This window comes from Vanellus vanellus, assembly GCF_965231255.1.
Source record: "Vanellus vanellus genome assembly, chromosome: 3".
NCBI classification, from domain to species: domain Eukaryota; kingdom Metazoa; phylum Chordata; class Aves; order Charadriiformes; family Charadriidae; genus Vanellus; species Vanellus vanellus.
This window is the reverse complement of record NC_138907.1, coordinates 127,933,332-127,950,505: the sequence shown is the minus strand read 5'-3', so window position 1 is coordinate 127,950,505 and position 17,174 is coordinate 127,933,332. Positions and strand designations below refer to the sequence as shown.

The 17,174-nt window shown below is 43.5% G+C and overlaps 1 protein-coding gene across 1 annotated transcript in view; it reads right to left on the bottom strand.

Moving 5' to 3' along the window:
* The window catches only part of ELP3 (elongator acetyltransferase complex subunit 3), a 95,370-nt gene that overhangs the window by 45,907 nt on the left and 32,289 nt on the right, over positions 1-17,174 (bottom strand). Inside the window, exons 8-9 of the mRNA XM_082481648.1 lie at positions 15,496-15,657; positions 12,081-12,207 (exon numbers count right to left, since the gene is read on the bottom strand). Coding sequence (XP_082337774.1) covers positions 12,081-12,207; positions 15,496-15,657 — 289 coding nt within the window. The remainder of the gene's footprint in view (positions 1-12,080; positions 12,208-15,495; positions 15,658-17,174) is intronic.

Below are 17,174 nucleotides of genomic sequence, written 5' to 3'. Positions count from 1 at the left end.
GGCGCTCTAATATAAAACAAAGCAACTGTGAAAGAAGGAATAAGAAAATCGTGTAAGGAGGTGATTGTTCTGACGAGAGGAGCTCGACAGCCAAGCGGCACCGAAGAAGAGAAAGACATTAAGGTAAGGAAGCAATGACGCTTCCCCAGTGAGATGTAGGAAGGTAAGGAAACCACTCCAGCAAGGAAAAAAGGCTTCTGGTAAGGTTATGTATTAATATTCGCAACAATACTGAACTGAAGGCAAAAGCATGTGTGATTCACCAGCCGGAATATTTAAACACTCCCTGATTTACATTGCAGATTGAAGGCGGGCATCGACACAGCGCTCGGGTTAAAGCCACCCAGCAGGCAAAGGCAAGGTCAGAAGTGAAGGTCTCTAATCGCATCGTGAATTTTGCCACTTCGTACACACTGCACATTTTACGTCAATATATTAAACTAGCTGATAATGCTACTCCGTATTTCAGCAATGCTGGCATTAAAAAAAAAACCAACATATTTTCATACTTATTTCTTAAACTATTTCTCAAAATATTCCTCAACTTTATTTATCTCAAAAGTAATTAATTTCACACAATATAACAAGGCGGCGTCTCCTTTTTTTCCTGAACCCCTTTTTCCAGCGCTAAACTTGAAATAGTTTTATGTAAATCCCAATATTTACAGGCTTAACCTTCTCCCATTTACAAACAGTTTTGATTAAGTCTCTCACGAAAACAAAGGAAGTCTAAACTGCTAACACATGCCAAGCGCTAGTTGGAATTGTAGCCTTTTCCTTTTTTAATTAGACACCTTAAAAGGTGTCTTCGACTGATAAAAACGTTCAGAACACTTTACTGCCAAAACAAATTCAATCCCTGAAACAACATTTGTTCCAGAGACCACCATCCATAGCATCACGGGAGTCAACAGGAGGCTTTCCATCAGCTGGAGCAAGCAGGCGATCAGGGCTGAAATCCACGTCCGCCGATGCACCGTGAAGTTAGAGGTTAAAGATGACCTCGAGAGAAAGGATCCTTACGTATTTCCAGTCTTTCTGAACCACATGAGGATGTGGCGTAGTGCTCTCGCATGGACAAATATACCAAACGGAAGCACACACGGCTTCAAAGCTACTAAAGCAATTTTCTCTGAACTTGGAAGTTCTCTCTGCTCTAGCTAAAGACCGTAAGCCAACTACCATTTAACACGTCGCGTATAATAAAGATGGACGCTAGAGTAAAATTTTAAATTTGCCCATGTAGACGATGGACAGGACATAAGAGATTATTGCAGTGGTTTAAGCGTAATTATAAAAAGGGTCAGTTCAGATCAGCTGAAACTTAAAATGATCTGCAGGTTCATAAACACGGACCTTTTCATACCCTAAAATAACGGTTCTCATTACCTTGCCCAATTTATGTGGTATTAGAGAAAAGTTGAGTACTTTTTCACAGTAAATAATAACAATGAGTAACCAGAGAATCCTGGAATTCAAATTTTTTTGCTTCACCTGAGCTCCATTAAACATACTTGACTTGTCGGAACAGCTGCTCTGGGAATTACAAACAATGAATCTTAATAAGATCCCATCAACACACATTCAGTCTACAAGGTTATACAAGTTAGCCGCTAACATGCTTTATGAGAACAGTAATTGATTTTAGTAGCATATGCCTTTGTTGTAGAAGTTCCCTGTTATTAAAGCTAATGGCATCTATAGGATCCATTCATCCACCACCTCATAAACTCACTGCCACTATCAGGGTCCAACGGGTGTAAAATTAGTCATTTAGATGCCAAGAAGCCGCTGATTTTTCCATCAAGGCAGACGTACCAAAGCGCGTGGTGGAATCCTTTTGTCCAACTCCCATCAATTGCTTTGAGTCCTAAAAATTGCGTGACATTGTAATTACTGTCCAAGAAAACAGACATTAGTTGAAAACATACAGTCAACGTGGCACTACGTGAACCAAAGGATCAGAATATAACAGGAGACGGATTTGGGAGATGAAGTCCTGAACTCAAATATTTCACTGTCACGTGCGTTTGCAATAACCTTTTTAATTAGAAAACCCGTTAGTCGCCCACATATCTGTCCAGAGTTGCAACAGAACGGTCAAACGATTTGGATCACAATGAGACCACACAGCGGTTCGGTCCCATTTTCAAGTTCGGTAATAGCGCAACTCAGCCAATATTAAAAGATTATACCCGGCAGTTTTAATCTGATTTTACCAACCGCTTTCAGTTCAGAACAAATTAGAAACATGTTTTGAAGACACCCAAAAGCTGCAGTTCTCCCCCTCGCTCCAAAAAGAAAGAAAATATATATTTTATGGGATTCCACTTCATCCTTTGCAGAGCAAAGATTCAGTTGCCTTCTTCAATCTTCCTGCTCTCAAGATGTTCAACTGTTTGAGGAGATATCGGTTATAGGATAAGCGCAGCAATTTTTTAAAGCGATTTACTAAAATGTCAGGATTTGTTAAAAATAAAGGTCACCAAAATCTATTTTTTAATGACTGTCTGCTAGAAATGAGGTGCCACTCAACCTGTTTCTTTAATTGGTTCCTTCACTACAGTCCCTGCGTTAAACAGATGATTAAATTCCTGTCCGACCACATTAAGATGAACATTATCGTAACTCTCTCTGTTACAGCATTCCTTATCTCCATCAGCTGTATTATTTATAACTATGAATATTGGTACCACTTGAAAGCTACTGCGTTGAATGACACTTCCAACTCTACAGGGAGCGAACAATCACTTAGTAGTTTAATTATATGCATTAACAGAAGCTTGGGGTTCAAAAATGCGGCTCCCTTTTAACTCTAAATTTGCATTTTCTCCTCTTTCTTGTAAATGCTATTCTAATTAAAATGTAATGATAGGATCTGCATCCACTGATACAGACAACGGCCTACTGACCGAGGAGCACAGAGGGAACTGTGCCTTTTTACTGCCTTCCGAACAGCCGGGAACACACACACCGTCGAGCACCAGTCGTCACCCGGGAAGCAGGGAAATGCGGTGCCAACAGCAAGCGGAAAAACGGTCATTTTAAAGTCACTTAACATCGATATCTTCCAATTATGTGACCTGAGACTTCTTATTAGGTTACCAGAACATAGTAAGATACTACTTTGTAGCTGCTCTGAACACCATCTGTTTGCGGACTCCGACTTGTGATGAACGAGAAGGTTTTAGATGTACTTTACCACTCAGTGGGGTAATAATCTGATCTAAAATTTACTGTGATGCATACTATAAGCGCGTATATGCAATCGAATACACGCTGTGTGCAATGCCAGCAGAGCCCACATGAACCCGAACGCCATGCAGACCATTCAGTGACAAGAAGGCAGATCAGCTCCCTACGAAAGGGAAGCAAACTCTCCGGTATTTCACCAGTGGGAAGCTGGAGCTTGTTGCTCTGCTGATTGCGTGCACACCCGCTCTTCAGGGTATCTTTCCCCGACACTTACTTAAAATACATAGAAACTTGAGAAGTGGGCCCATGTCAACCTCATGAAGTGCAACAAGGCCAAGTGCGAGGTCCTGCACGTGGGTCGGGGCAATCCCAAGCACAACTCCCTCCCAGCATCTCCGGGGCCCCCTCTGGCCCCGCTCCACCAGCCCCATGTCTCTCCTGTGCTGAGGCCCCCGAGCTGGAGGCAGCACTGCGGGGGGGTCTCCCCAGAGCAGAGCAGAGCAGAGCGCAGCAGAGGGGCACAACCCCCCCTCGCCCTGCTGGCCACGCTGCTGGGGATGCAGCCCGGGATGCCGGGGGCTCGCTGGGCTGCCAGCGCACACTGCCAGCTCCTGGTGAGCTTCTCATCAACCAGCACCCCCAGGTCCTTCTCCTCAGGGCTGCTCTCCAGCCATTCCCCGCCCAGCCTGGAGTTGGGCTTGGGATTGCCCTGACCCACGTGCAGAACCTCACACTTGGTCTGGATGAACATCATGAAGTTTGCACAAGTCCGTCTCCAGCCTGTCCAGGTCCCTCTGGATGGCACCCCTCCCCTCCAGCACGTGAACCGCACCACACAGCTTGGTGTTGTCGGCAAACTAGCTGAGTTTGCCACAGTCCCTGTCCCTGACATCCCTCCCACGGTCTCTTTTTACCCCTGGACTGTTGGGATCTGCAGGTTGCCTCCTGTCTAACGCTCTGTTGGATAGTTACTCTCTCCAAGTTTGCACAGAACTTACCGCAAGGAGATCCTAGTCTGCGACAGTGCCCGGCACTACAACTCAATAATCAGAAGAGACATTTAACATTTGGAAGAGGCCTTGGGCATCAGCAGCATGACCTTGGAGCGTGGTTTTGACTCCTGAACACAGTATCTATCCCAACACCAAGACAAATCTCTCCAGATTGTGCTCACTGCACCGAGCAGCCCCATCTGCTTCGTCTTGCAGGTGCTCCAAGTGAGTCCCCATTTATTACGCAGTTTTGGAGAAACCCATGAGAATACCTCAATCAATTTGCTGTGAAGTTTCACCTTCACTTTTACCAAGCTCAGAACTCTGGTCTTTATGCTTCTGGAAGGGTCAGCTTTCCCCTAGGGCGAAGGAGAGGGAATATAGCATTTTTCATTGTCTTAAGCATACAAGTTTTGCAACACGGAACCCTGTAAAGCATGTCTTCTACCCTAAAAAACATTGAGACCAGCAACTCTATAATGTTTGGAATAATCTAATCCTCCTTCATCAGACCTCTCCTTTCCGTAAGAAGCATCGATACAACCACGAGCCCTCTCCCACCCCGCTCAGCCTTGCAAAAGTTTCTCTCAGTTATGTTCACAGCAAAACCATTATGCCGTTTTTTTAATTAAAAAGAAAAAAACACAAACCACCCCACACAAACCCAACAACTAAATCCTCAAAAACTTAATTTGGACATCATAGTTCATCCACTCTGATGACAAGCATTCAGTTGAGGCTCACGATTTGCTCCGAGATACATATTTTACTGAATGACGCTCTGTTTGCCCAAATGCCTGGCAAATTCGCACTCTCTATCCAAGACACATCCCTTTATTCCTGCGCTCCTTTCCATTTGGCTGTGTGCTCCCAGCCATATGCTCGTTATTGACTTCAGCAGCAAGGGGCCTCAGAGAAAGAGCCCCAGAAAACAACTTCTGAATGCTGGCTTGAAAAACCAGCGCTTGAATAGACAGAGCGACTGCGTGATGAGCCTACGCAACCCCCAGTTGTCTGGGGACTGGGAAGTGCAGAAGTGATCTTTCGGTTCAGGCAGAAAAAGGGTCTCAACTGTACCTTCATATTTAGCGGAAGCTTTTTCTGAATGGGAGGCTATTTTAGAGGTAGTGATTGTTATTATCATAACTTTCACGGCTGGATTGCTGGAGGAAAATGTGCGTGCGGACAAAATACTAATTCAGAAAGACAAAGGAAGCAATCCAAGACCGTAATAAATGCAGTTTTTCCACACGGCCTTGCAATTTATCACGTCCACACTAAGGGACGGCGATACATACTGTTTCTATGCAGTACAACAGAAGGCAGCAAAGGTCGCTGCTAGCGAAACCCCCACCCTTTGCATTTTCTGGGTTAAATTGTGCCACCCTATCCCGTTATGCGCGGATCCCCAAAGGATGCGGAAGGGAAGGGACCAGTTTTACCTGCACTATTCTATCGGTTCGGCTATTCTGCTCCTGCACACTGTCACACCGAGGGCCGCGGCTTTTAACTTCTACTTCTTTCCTCTGTCGCACACATCCAGAAAGAAGTCCGACCGGCTTTATGGGAAACATCCCCAGAGCCGCAGCAATCGCACCCCGCCAGCGAATGGAAGTTATTTCCACACAGACGCCGGAGAGGGAGAGAAGCTTTGTGCACACAATTCGACCATCTGCAGAAGCGGGCACACACTGAGGCTTTATCTAGATATTTTATCCGCAGAAATATAAGTGCAATTATCTGTGAAAATAGTTTCTAAAAATAGCCTGCTCCTTACTACCACGATTCTCATTAACATAAAAATTACCGCGGCGTTGGCCATAGTTCATGAAACTATAATTGTTTCCAAAGCGAAGAGCTTTTCAGCTCTAACATTTACTAAGGCTCCAAGAGAAGCTCTAGTAACTGAAAGACTGATCATTAAATACCGCCTAATCTGTTTCTGTAAACGTGCCCACGAAAAAAAAAAAAAAAGACAAATTTTCAGAGGTAACGCTGGCTACCTGCCAATAATAGTGTTTCAATGAGATCTTTAGTAGGAACCGAAAGGAAAATCATTTACCCCACTAAACATTTCAGAGCTATATTTAAAAACAGAGATAACTGTCTTCCCAAAAGAGTAAAAATCAATGTAGATCAACAGCTTAACTGTCTTTTATTACAGTCATTAAAAGCTCCTGATAGAGGCGCAATATATTAGTTTCACTATGAATTTCATCTCCTTGATAAAACTGAGAGCCCTCGGGAAAACCATCTCCTTATTTACAGCTAAAGGCGATACAACAGTATTTAAAGTTTTACAACAACATCAAATACTTCGCAAAGGGAAAGGACACTCATATTACCCACTGCATTACTTGACCACTATTTTTCTCTCTCGTGTTCAACACACCCAAGGAGGCTGCAGCCCTCTGCACAACTTATACTTGCATCACAGATGCATCAGGCATTTCACTAAAATTAAGTTTATTTCTGGGAAATGCTTATTTTGCGATTCCTTCAGAAAAAAAAACAGCCCGACACATGACTGTAAGAAAAGGAATTTTCACCAGACCAAAATCATTCAATGATTGCAATTTATTTAAAGAACACAAGAACGACTCTGCTGAATTGAATCAAAAACCTCTTCAGTCTGATACTTGTCTCCAGTATGGACCATTAAATGGTCCTCCCTACGCTTTTACCCTCATCATTGTATTTATATGAGACTTTAGATGGACAGAGTGAAGCCACAGGACCTCCTCATGGATCTCCTCAAGGAGAAAGAGCTTCTCGGCAACTGAAGGCCTATGTGATGTTTCTGGGCAGCATCCACCAGCTCCCACGTGCCTTCAGAGCTGGAGGGTTCTGCCAGCAACTTGCTGTGACACTTCCCACACTTCAAATTTCTAATCTTCTGGCTCTCCTCCCTGTTTCCTTTCCTTTTCTCTGCTCCTCAGATTTATTTCATCTATGAAGGGTCTTTAAATTTGTTTGAGATGGGCTTACAGCCATCCCTCCCAGAGGGCCAAGAGGAACAGCAACAGTAAATCAGGCTTAGGCAAAGACCATGAAAATAAAATAAAATAAAATAAAAGGCAAACATACCAATACCTTCTCCATTAATAAATGTTAGTAGCATCGTAATATTTACACTAGAGCAGATACAGTTTGTTGATTATACTATTGCCACTCAGTGGCTCTTGCAGAAACATAATGAGGAATTAGTAACAGTGTCCTGGGAATTCTTAAGCCTCCTAAAGTTTTTGCTTAAATCCAAAGTTCTGCTTGGTAGCCCTGTTGGCAAGTGTGATTCATGAATCCGCCCAACCATTTACCCCCAGAGTCACCTCATCTCTCTCGTGCTACAACTGCAAAGCCGAGCGTTTATCGCGTTCCACAGAATGAGGTGTCTGCTCTGGTAACAATTCCATTATTCCCGCTGAGTCCTTGATTTATTCTAGCTATTATTCTAATTATTTTCTCCGACCACCTGCTACGTGAGGCACTGCAGATCGGTCTTATCTGTTATGCGTGCATTTGCCAACAATAAGTGGCAGTGCGCGTACGCGTACACTACCTGACGCTCCTGGCACAACCACATGGGCGGTGGGAGGAAGCAGAGCGTACTCCCTCCCTGCAGCGTTTTCCCATATGTGGAATGGGGTGGAAAGACCTGAAGTAGAAAGGAAATCCTCTGAGGCTATAAAAAGAATCAATAATAAGGGAAGAAAAGAGGCGTCATGGGGGAAGGAGCGGGGAAGCACAACGTAACTGGGACACGGGACTGGTACATCCAGGCTGCTTAAAAAAAGGAACAGTAATAATCTTTATGGTGAAAGGAGGCAAAAAGCCAGTCACCTGCCACTTACTGTGAAAAAGAATATATGCTTATAATGAAAGATCCATCTGATATACTCACTCCTAGCCATAAATTAAAGTTTTGAACAATTATTAATAAACTCTCCAGGAAAACTATACACACACACAAGTGTGAAACCCTAGGTCAGCTTGCAAAAGAGTAACCGATGGGCATCCTGGCTGCTGGATGGAAGCAGCACTTCGAAATCAATAGGTCATAAGGGACAGAAGCAACGTTACTCCTGAAACCATAATTACCTGTTCAATTTGAAGAAGCACCCAGTATTTTTAGTACGCAGTCAGCACAATCAGCAAGTTATTATCTTCCCAGGAGAAGCCCCTGTATTTAATATATCAACTGGTAATGAAGGCAAGGTGCTTAGACCTCCTGCAAAAGGCATTTTGGTTCCTTTTTGTCCTACCTTTCCCTGGTCTGAAAAGCAGGGTGGCTAGAAAGGAGGTTAGTATCACAACAAACAACTTATTTTTTCCACGCTTGTTTAGAACTATTACAAAATCAAAAATCTATAAGGATCCTTGAGAATCCGCAGGTGTCTTTGTCCCAAAAAGTCAGAGGTATCTTATAGGAAGATTATATATTGTTGTGAACTAGAAGAACACTGCATAGAAGAGCACTACCGCTGCCTGCACACAGCTTAATACTGTTGCGAGAACACAACAGATGCTTCTCCACTTGGTTCCTCTCTTTCACATTATTTTTGTGTAGTAGAAGTGTCTAAATGTTTGCCAGCATGGACTAACATTTATAGAGCACAACATATAAATAAGTTGGTTTAATAACTCAAAAACCATGATAGAAAATTTTAAGGTAGGAAATAAGAGAATGCGCTACGTAGGCTGAGGCACCGGGAAAGAAGGAATTACTGTCTGCTGAGTACTTCTATTACGTTCACCAGTGCAGTGCTCTGGGGGGAAAAAACCCAGAAGGTTGTTTTTACCCTCTGTTCTCTCCTATTTAAGACAAAGGCTCTTTTCAAAATCAATTATAAAGCATTTAAGATGGGATGAGAAAGGCAGAGGAGAAGGTAAAAGGAAGAGGATAGCAGTCTCTTGTTTACCGTTCCGTCTTGAAACGTGTCACAGTGATCCACAACCTCTCCGCTCTCACTCCCCGCAGCTCCCTTTTCTGAAACGCCCGGGTAAGCGATCGCTGCGCATCAGCTCTGCCGCTGCCTCCTTCCCACAGGTCTGTGCTGTGGGGACCCTCTGCACCTCTCTAACACAGGCATTTTGGATTCCTTCTTCTCTCCTTTCCCATACTTCCTTCTCTTTAAAAAACAACACAGGTATAATTCTTCTCCACGTTGCTGCGAGCTATCACCTCTTCCCCACCCGCCTGCCTCTCCGACTCCCGTTTTTCTTCCTCACTCTGCAGCATTCACATTACTTCTTGAGGGCTTCATCCTCCACACTGATTACTCATCCTCCAGCTCCTCATCTCTATGTTCACCAGCATCAAATCTTAAATTTGGTCTGCGAGTCCTGCTTCAAATTTCTGAAGTCATTAACAGGGCTGTCACCTGAGCTGGGCTTCACCCCACCACCTCTCTCTATTCCCAAAGTTCCCCTCTTAAACTATCACCTGGTTTTCTTCTTCCCTTGCTTAGCATTTCTCTGTCCTGGCCCTCCAGCCAGCCTTTTGGCCAGTTCCAAGCCTCTCATCCCAAAATTCTGATCTTATCTTATCCCTTCCTTCTCTAAAATGAAAAAATTTGTGGTTCTCTTTGGGCCTTATTCTCGTCTACTCTCACTCTTCTCATCCTTCCCCATCACAACGTGCAAATTCCTTCCCGCCGTGTTCCAGAGCCGGCCCACCGTCAACATTGGGTTGCCCAGCTCCTAAAGCCAAGAGACCTCTCTGGCAGAAACAGTCTACCAGGTTGACCGTCTCTGTTCCGTTTTCTCCTTCTCTTGCTTTTCTATGCTCAACTATTTTCCCAGCTTTCTTTTAATCCCTGCCCCCCAGTCCAATTCCAGCCTTTCATCATATATTTGTCTCCTCTTTCTGAAAACTTTCCCTTCTGCCTCTTCTATTTCTGCAAAAATTACCATTAATAAACGGACAAAACACAGCATGGCATTACCCTTCCCGTAACAGGCAGGGACCTGCTGCCCTGAAGAAACTGAAGGCAGTTCAGCATCGCTTGAAGTGATACCTTTTAAAGAGACTCCTAAAATCTCCTGCAATGAAACAGGAGCGACTCCACACCCAACAGTGGAAAAGCCTGAGCCATTTATCATGAATAAGCAGCAAAGAATAATAATCACAAAGTACTTTCTGCAGAGGCTCGTGATTCTGCCTCAAATAATTCCTCCCTCTTCAGTTTTACATCTTGCAAACACCTTAGATCACGGAATCACAGAATCACGGAATTTTCAGAGTTGGAAGGGACCTCTAGAGATCACCCAGCCCCACTCCCCTGCCAAAGCAGGATTTCCCAGAGCACATCCCTCAGGACTGCATCCCGGCGGGTCTGGAAACTCTCCAGAGAAGGGCACTCCCCCCCTCCCTGGGCAGCTGTGCCCGTGCTCTGCCACCCGAACCGGAAAGAAGTGTTTCCGTGTATTTGAATGGAACTTCCCGTGTTCCAACTTGTGCCCATTGCCCCTCGTCCTGTCACTGGGAACCATTGAAAAGAGCCCGGCTCCATCCTCCTTCAACCCACCCTTTAGATACTTGTATGCCATAATAAGGTCTCCCCTCAGCCTTCTCTTCTCCAGGCTAAAGAGTCTCTTCTTTGATGAAGATGATTGTCTCTTCTTTGCTGGGTATAACCCAGGGTTAGATCTTTAAAATCTTTTAGTCAGTATTGCTCTTCTTCCACCACAAATTCTCTCCAGCCTAATACTACTTCAGTAATGACAGGCCCGTAACGAACCCAGAACTAGAGCTGCAACTTCATGAGATATTGAGGAAGCAACTTGGGTTTTGCCGTACTCCGCATCACAAGTAATTTTATGAAAACTCAGCTAACGTGATGTCCACCCTCCATCTCCTTCAGCGTTGTAAGCAAATAATCCAGGAGCAACAGAGCCCGGGGCAGCAATTCTGAGTTAACTTTCAGCTCTGCCATTGACTTCCCCTCTGGTTTTGTGCGCGTCACTTTGCGCCAGCCTTTGTCACACAAACGCAATACTTGATGAGTCCTGCAACATTATGTTTACGAGGAGCTCAAGGAATTCTGCACAAAACCCCTTACAAAAATTACCTACCACCGTTTTCAGAGTTTCCTTCGTGTACTGTACAGCCGCGTTTTCAATTGCTTCTTTCGAGCCGTGCCTGGTTGCAGCGTACCAAGATAAACCATTGCTTTCTGCCTCTACTTCTAATCAATATATTCCATCGCATCGATAGCTTTTTAGTGCCACAAAGCACCTAGTCTGACCCTGCTCAGAAATATACCTGCGATTCCTCTATTACGACTCCAATTTCTGCACTGCTTTAAAAAGAGGACCAATTGTGACTTAAAAAAAAAATTAAATAATGAAAAGAAATAATCTACCATGCTACCAGATAGTGGTTAACTCCCTACACTGTTTATCATTTGCTCTCTTCTCATTTCAATTTCTCTAGAAATAATTTTATATTTTCTTCCACATCATTGACAAAGATATTGAATAGCACTGAGCCAAGAACAGAGACGCTATATAATACACCTATGCACTCTACTTTGCAATTAATTACCTTTGAGATAGTATGCTTTTAACTTTGAATCATGCACTATTCTAAACCCAAGGAAAGAAAGCCACCTTGGAACAAAGTAAGAGCCCTAGTTAATATTGGAAGAGCTATATTCCACAGAGACCCGAGTGACTCAGTCTTTCATGAGGCAAGGATATAATTTTCTGGATGAAGTAGTTCGACAAATCTTTCTCACCCTCCACCTTCAAAAATGAATTTTAAATTATTTGTCCTTAGGAAACAACTCTGGCCGGGATCATAACTAATAGCTGAGCTGAGAAAGAGAAGTGGCGTTAGATGAAAAAGCTGGAACACGCTAGAAACTCCCAGTTATTTTAAGCCATACTCACAACAAACTGGTCCATGTCCCTTTCAAGCCCCATGTTTGGTAGATCAGGCATCATGTGCGCCACCACTTTAAACCCGGCATCCTTGGCTAAGTGAAAGGACTCGCACACAGCCTTCACGGTGTGACCTCTGGGAAGAGAGAAAAGAGATTCAGGATCACACAGAAGACGACATATTTTGCTACGTTTAATTGAGTTTATTCTCTAGGAAGTGAGGAGGGTTGAGTTTTATTATCAGTTTATCACCACTCAAGTCTTGGAACATGGCTGCTAATAAAGTGAACTACACCAGGGGCTACAAGCAGTCCAGTCCGCTGCTTCTATAGCAGGTGAACCCCAGCAAGGCCACAGCTATTCAAATCACAGCCTGAGAAACTCTGGAAAGCCGCTGAAATTCAATTTGTAAAGCCATGACACAGGCTGATGCCCCAGCACAAGCTAGGACACGCTGCACTGAAGACTGCGTACAATCAAAATGAAGCATAACTAGAAACGAAAGCAACAAAAGAGCAAAAGGAGGAGGACGTGGGCTACATAAAACCAGCTAGCTAGAAAATCATCCTGCAATGTGCTTGCCGAACTCTCAAGTACTCCCTTTAGAGAAACACACACTCTTCTCAACTTCTGAGAGGCGCCAAACCTCTGAAACACAGGCTGGATTGGGAGTCTTGAAGGATTCCGTGTTCTTCTCCACCGACATCAAACCAAAGTAACAGCGGCTTGCCCTGCAAGAGCTCGGTGAGAGTGGGAGCACGAACGATTGCACGAACAAAGGTTGAATCTCACCTAACTCCTCTCTGCTTCCATCTCCACGGTTCAGGACCTGCCTTCTGCCTCCACAACAGCAATCACTATCGCTACAAACAGCTACTAGGAGGTCCCCATCCCATGTGACCAGTCTTCCCGTCCTTGTCTTGCTCTTCCCCATCTGGGAGGGCTCTTCCACTACTGGTTGACATTTCTGGACACCTCCATCCTCTCAGCATCTGCCACTTCCTTTCCTGGTTTCCTTCCCACCGTGCTTTCCTACCAGTTCACCCTGGCTTTTGGAATTCCTTGACAACAGATTAGCTCTGCAGGTGACTCTTCTCCTCAATAGTCCTTTGGATGAAAAATTAACGCCATCTGGGCATCTTTACAAATGCACGCCTTCTGCCGAGACCTAATGTTAACCAAACCAAAGAGCTCCTTCTCTTGTTTTAAGGACCTCTTCCTTCCTCTCTACTGGAAGATTCTGCCTCCGTTAAATCCCTACACGTAGCTTTATGACTACAGCTTTATTTATGATTTTTTTCAGAAGTATTACGTTTTTTTTCTGAGACTGTTCAAGGACAGTATTACTCAAGACCTTGAGTAGCCTGAGGGGAGTAAACGGAGACTTGCTTCATAAATAAAAATTATTTTCTTATTAGAAGTGGAATTTGAGCTGCATCAATAACTTGATTATTTGATGCCTAGATCTGTTCTTGAATATTTTTCTGCCTCACAGCCACCAAAAGCACTCAAAAACCTCACTAATGACTTATGGAACATAATAGAAAGTAATTTCCAAACAGTTAGCCTAATTGGTTGTAATCTGACATTTTGCTACAAGCAAAATATTAAAAGTTTGAAAGCCAAAACACATCCCCCACAAAGTAGGAGAGGAACAGAAGCAAAATGAGGTCATTTCAAAAGAAAGAGAAACTTGAATTACCCTTCTCTCAAAGTGTATTCCAATTCATTGTTCTAAAAAGTTGGAGGGAGATATTTGAGCGAACAGCCTTCGTTTTCCCTGCTCTGAGACAGCCTGCGGCAAAGCCTTTTAGGAATTCGGCAAGCCGCTTTGAAAAGTGCCAAAAAACTTTACAAATACGATCCTATACAGAATTACTTCTTAGGGAAATCAAGTCAGTAATCTACTACTTCATTCTTCTTCCGATTCATCAGCAGGAAAGCAAAGGTTCATTAGCAAATGCACAAGCCAAAAGTGACACACGGCTTTGAACGATTTATGGCGCCAGTTCAGATGTGACAGCCAACACTGGAGGAAAACCGAAGGCGACTGAAGCGATAGCTCTGTGGGGTTTTACAGTTCCACCTCAGGATGGGACACCTTTAAAAGATCTGAGGTGAAAGAAAGATTTGAAAAGCTGAAGGGAAATTAATTGTTAAATTTACAATCTGTATCAGAATTAACCGCTAATGAATACATCTAGTCTAAGAGTGAGATGTAGCTATATTCCTTAGAATGGATCTTTTCCTTTGGAAAGCTCTGACATCTAGAGGAGGAAAGTACCACCTCTAAATATTAGCTCTTAACTCCTGGACTACTCAAGAAATGGCTTTTCCCATCTATGAGCCTGACCATTTCACAGCAGCAACATCCTGTACTTCCATGCACCAGCAATACTACAGCTAAAGCCGCAGGAGGAAGCTCATTTGGGATTCTTTAAGCCTCTAAAGAAAATGTCCAACATTTTCAGTTTTGCACTACTGCCTTTAAGGTAGGTATTAACAAAAATGTGCTTTGCTTATTGAACCATAATCTCTCTGTCATTACGTATGATTATGGTTATTAAACATCTTTGGTAGGTGACTGGAATATGCAATAAGAACGAAGGCAAGTTGTATGAATGTCAGAAGTGAAAAAACAAGAAAAAAAAAAATCACTTCTTTCAAAATCTGAGCAGAATTATGAGACTGGCAATAAAATAAAAAAAGAAATTGGCTTAGTTGCCTGTAAGGGGCGAGATGAACAATGTATTGCGCACTTTCCTACGTAGGACAACTGTTCTTTTAGCCATAGGTCCAATATGACAAGGAATAAATCACAGGCCTCTAGCGAATATATTTTGCAATCCCTAGAGATACTGTACGCCTGGAATGACTGTGGTTAATCTATCAACAGGTGTCGTTTCTGGCTGTGCCTCACCCTCTGTACCTGCCAATGTCATCTCTCCTCTCTAATACTCAGCAGAAAAAGGCGTGTGGTGTGGAGAATGTGCTGTTTGCTGGTAAAGTACCTCCAACGGATTATGTTGCATTGTATCTACTCAAGGGAGGACAAGAAGTATGAGCTCTCTCTGAGCACGTGTTCTACTTCACAAACCTGCGTTTCTTTAAGAAGCAATAAGAAAAAAGATACGTACAACACAGGAAAATGATATGATTTTAAAATAAAACATCACAAATAACCCCATTTTCTCAAGCCACAGTCTACACAATATCACAAAGAAATCCATGAAGCCTCTGCAGTTTATTAGTTTTTCTTAACAGACATATGGCCACACAGATAAGGAAATGAGCCAAATGTCTCTACATACTATGTTAAATGGGTGTTCAAGCAAACAGGTCAAGAGCTGCTACTCCAGAGTACTCCAGAAAGCATACAGTGAGCAGCCACGCTCAGCTTCGCCTGAAGCATTCTCCTCCTCACCTGTTGGTGTCCCTGGCCACGTCCTCGTACACGCTCTGCACTCCGATCTCCAGCCTCGTACAGCCGTAGGATAACATGTCACTTAAATGCCGCTTCAGGCAGTAATCTGGTCTGGTCTCTATCGTTATCCCAATGCATTTTGTCAGGCTTCGTTCTGAGTACCTGCAAAAAATCCATCCTCTATTAAAATTGTAAAGTTGTCACAAGCGACTTCAGAAAAGTTTCCAACATCTTCCAGGTGAGAGTTTCTACGTCACTACCAGAATTAAAATCGTGGTTAAAAACCTCGAAAATCCCAGCAGCAAAGGGAACCCTCAACCTTATCGCAATGCACGGATGAAGCGATACACAAATGCGCACACAATTACAAGCCTGGGGTTTGCTTTGTATGAAGGAGAACTGGAGTGTGGCAGCCTTGCGGGGCTTTTTTAAAGAGTCCGTGTTGGGAAGATGCTCCCAGACCAGACTGAGCCTTCAGTACTCATCTGGAAACAAAGCTCGGGCAAAAGGGAAAGTGGGAGTAAGCAACGAGAACCGTGCTCGCTCTTGCGGACAAACCAAAGCCAGTCTGAGCGCTTGCTCCCGCGCAGACATGGACAGTAACACAGGACCTCATGTTAGGGAGAGTTTGGTATAGCCGGTACGTTTTCATTTGATTCTCACGGTGTACAGATAAATTCAGGAACTGGGACAAGATCCAGCTGCGTTCTCAACGAGAAAACGTACCAGACTGTCTATGAAAAATTCTACAAATCACATCCCTTTGTGAGCAAGTGGCACGCTCTCAACTTCATTGAAGCCTAATGCTGAAACAAAATTCCTTGTTAACCGTTTTCCCCCTCCTCTCCCATTTATCATTGGATGTCTAACAGAGACTAATTGTTCCAGCTAGTAGAAAAATCCTCTGCCGAAGACAAATGGTAAATTAGTGACCTATGAGAGAGTAAAACAAAAGAAAAAAGGAATCCAAAGCAGTCTTGAACCAAAGTTCACAAAAGGAAACCGTCAATCAACATAATCTCCACCACCAGCCGCAAGGATAATCATAGAATCATACAGGAATCGCTTCACTTGACCGTCTTTCCTGCAGAACATGGTGGTTGTATAACAGAGGACTGCAGCACAGGAGAAAAGATTTACAGCAGGAAGAAGGAAACTTCTTCTTTTGAAACCTTTTGAAACTTCAGAGATAATCTGGATAATTCCCAAACTGGGATGTGGGCAGGATTAACAGCCACTGCCTGAGAGGAACATCAGTCTCTTTAACAGTCCCAAATGATGAAGATCTCAGTATTAACATTAAACGTTGCTGGAAAGGGGACACCTTGAGTAAGAGAGAGATGTTATGCTGATACCTGAAAGAATATTGCACACCGGAATCATAAGGATGACTAACTTCAGCTCTTTATTAGGTGTTCTATAAAGATTCATCATCTGATTTCTGGCTCTGGATAGCTGGAAGCTTCTGAATCAAAATAAAGCTCCAGAGCCTACCTTAGACCATGATGGAGGTCCAATTTAACACACAAAAAAAAAAAACCCAAAAAAAAACCAAAAAACAAAAAACAAACCCCACCATCCTCAATGCCTCCCCCCCAAAAAACCCAGCAAAAACCAAATGGTGGGCTCAGACTCACAAGCAAAAATATTAACTCCCTTCAAACTGCTAAAGCTCGAGA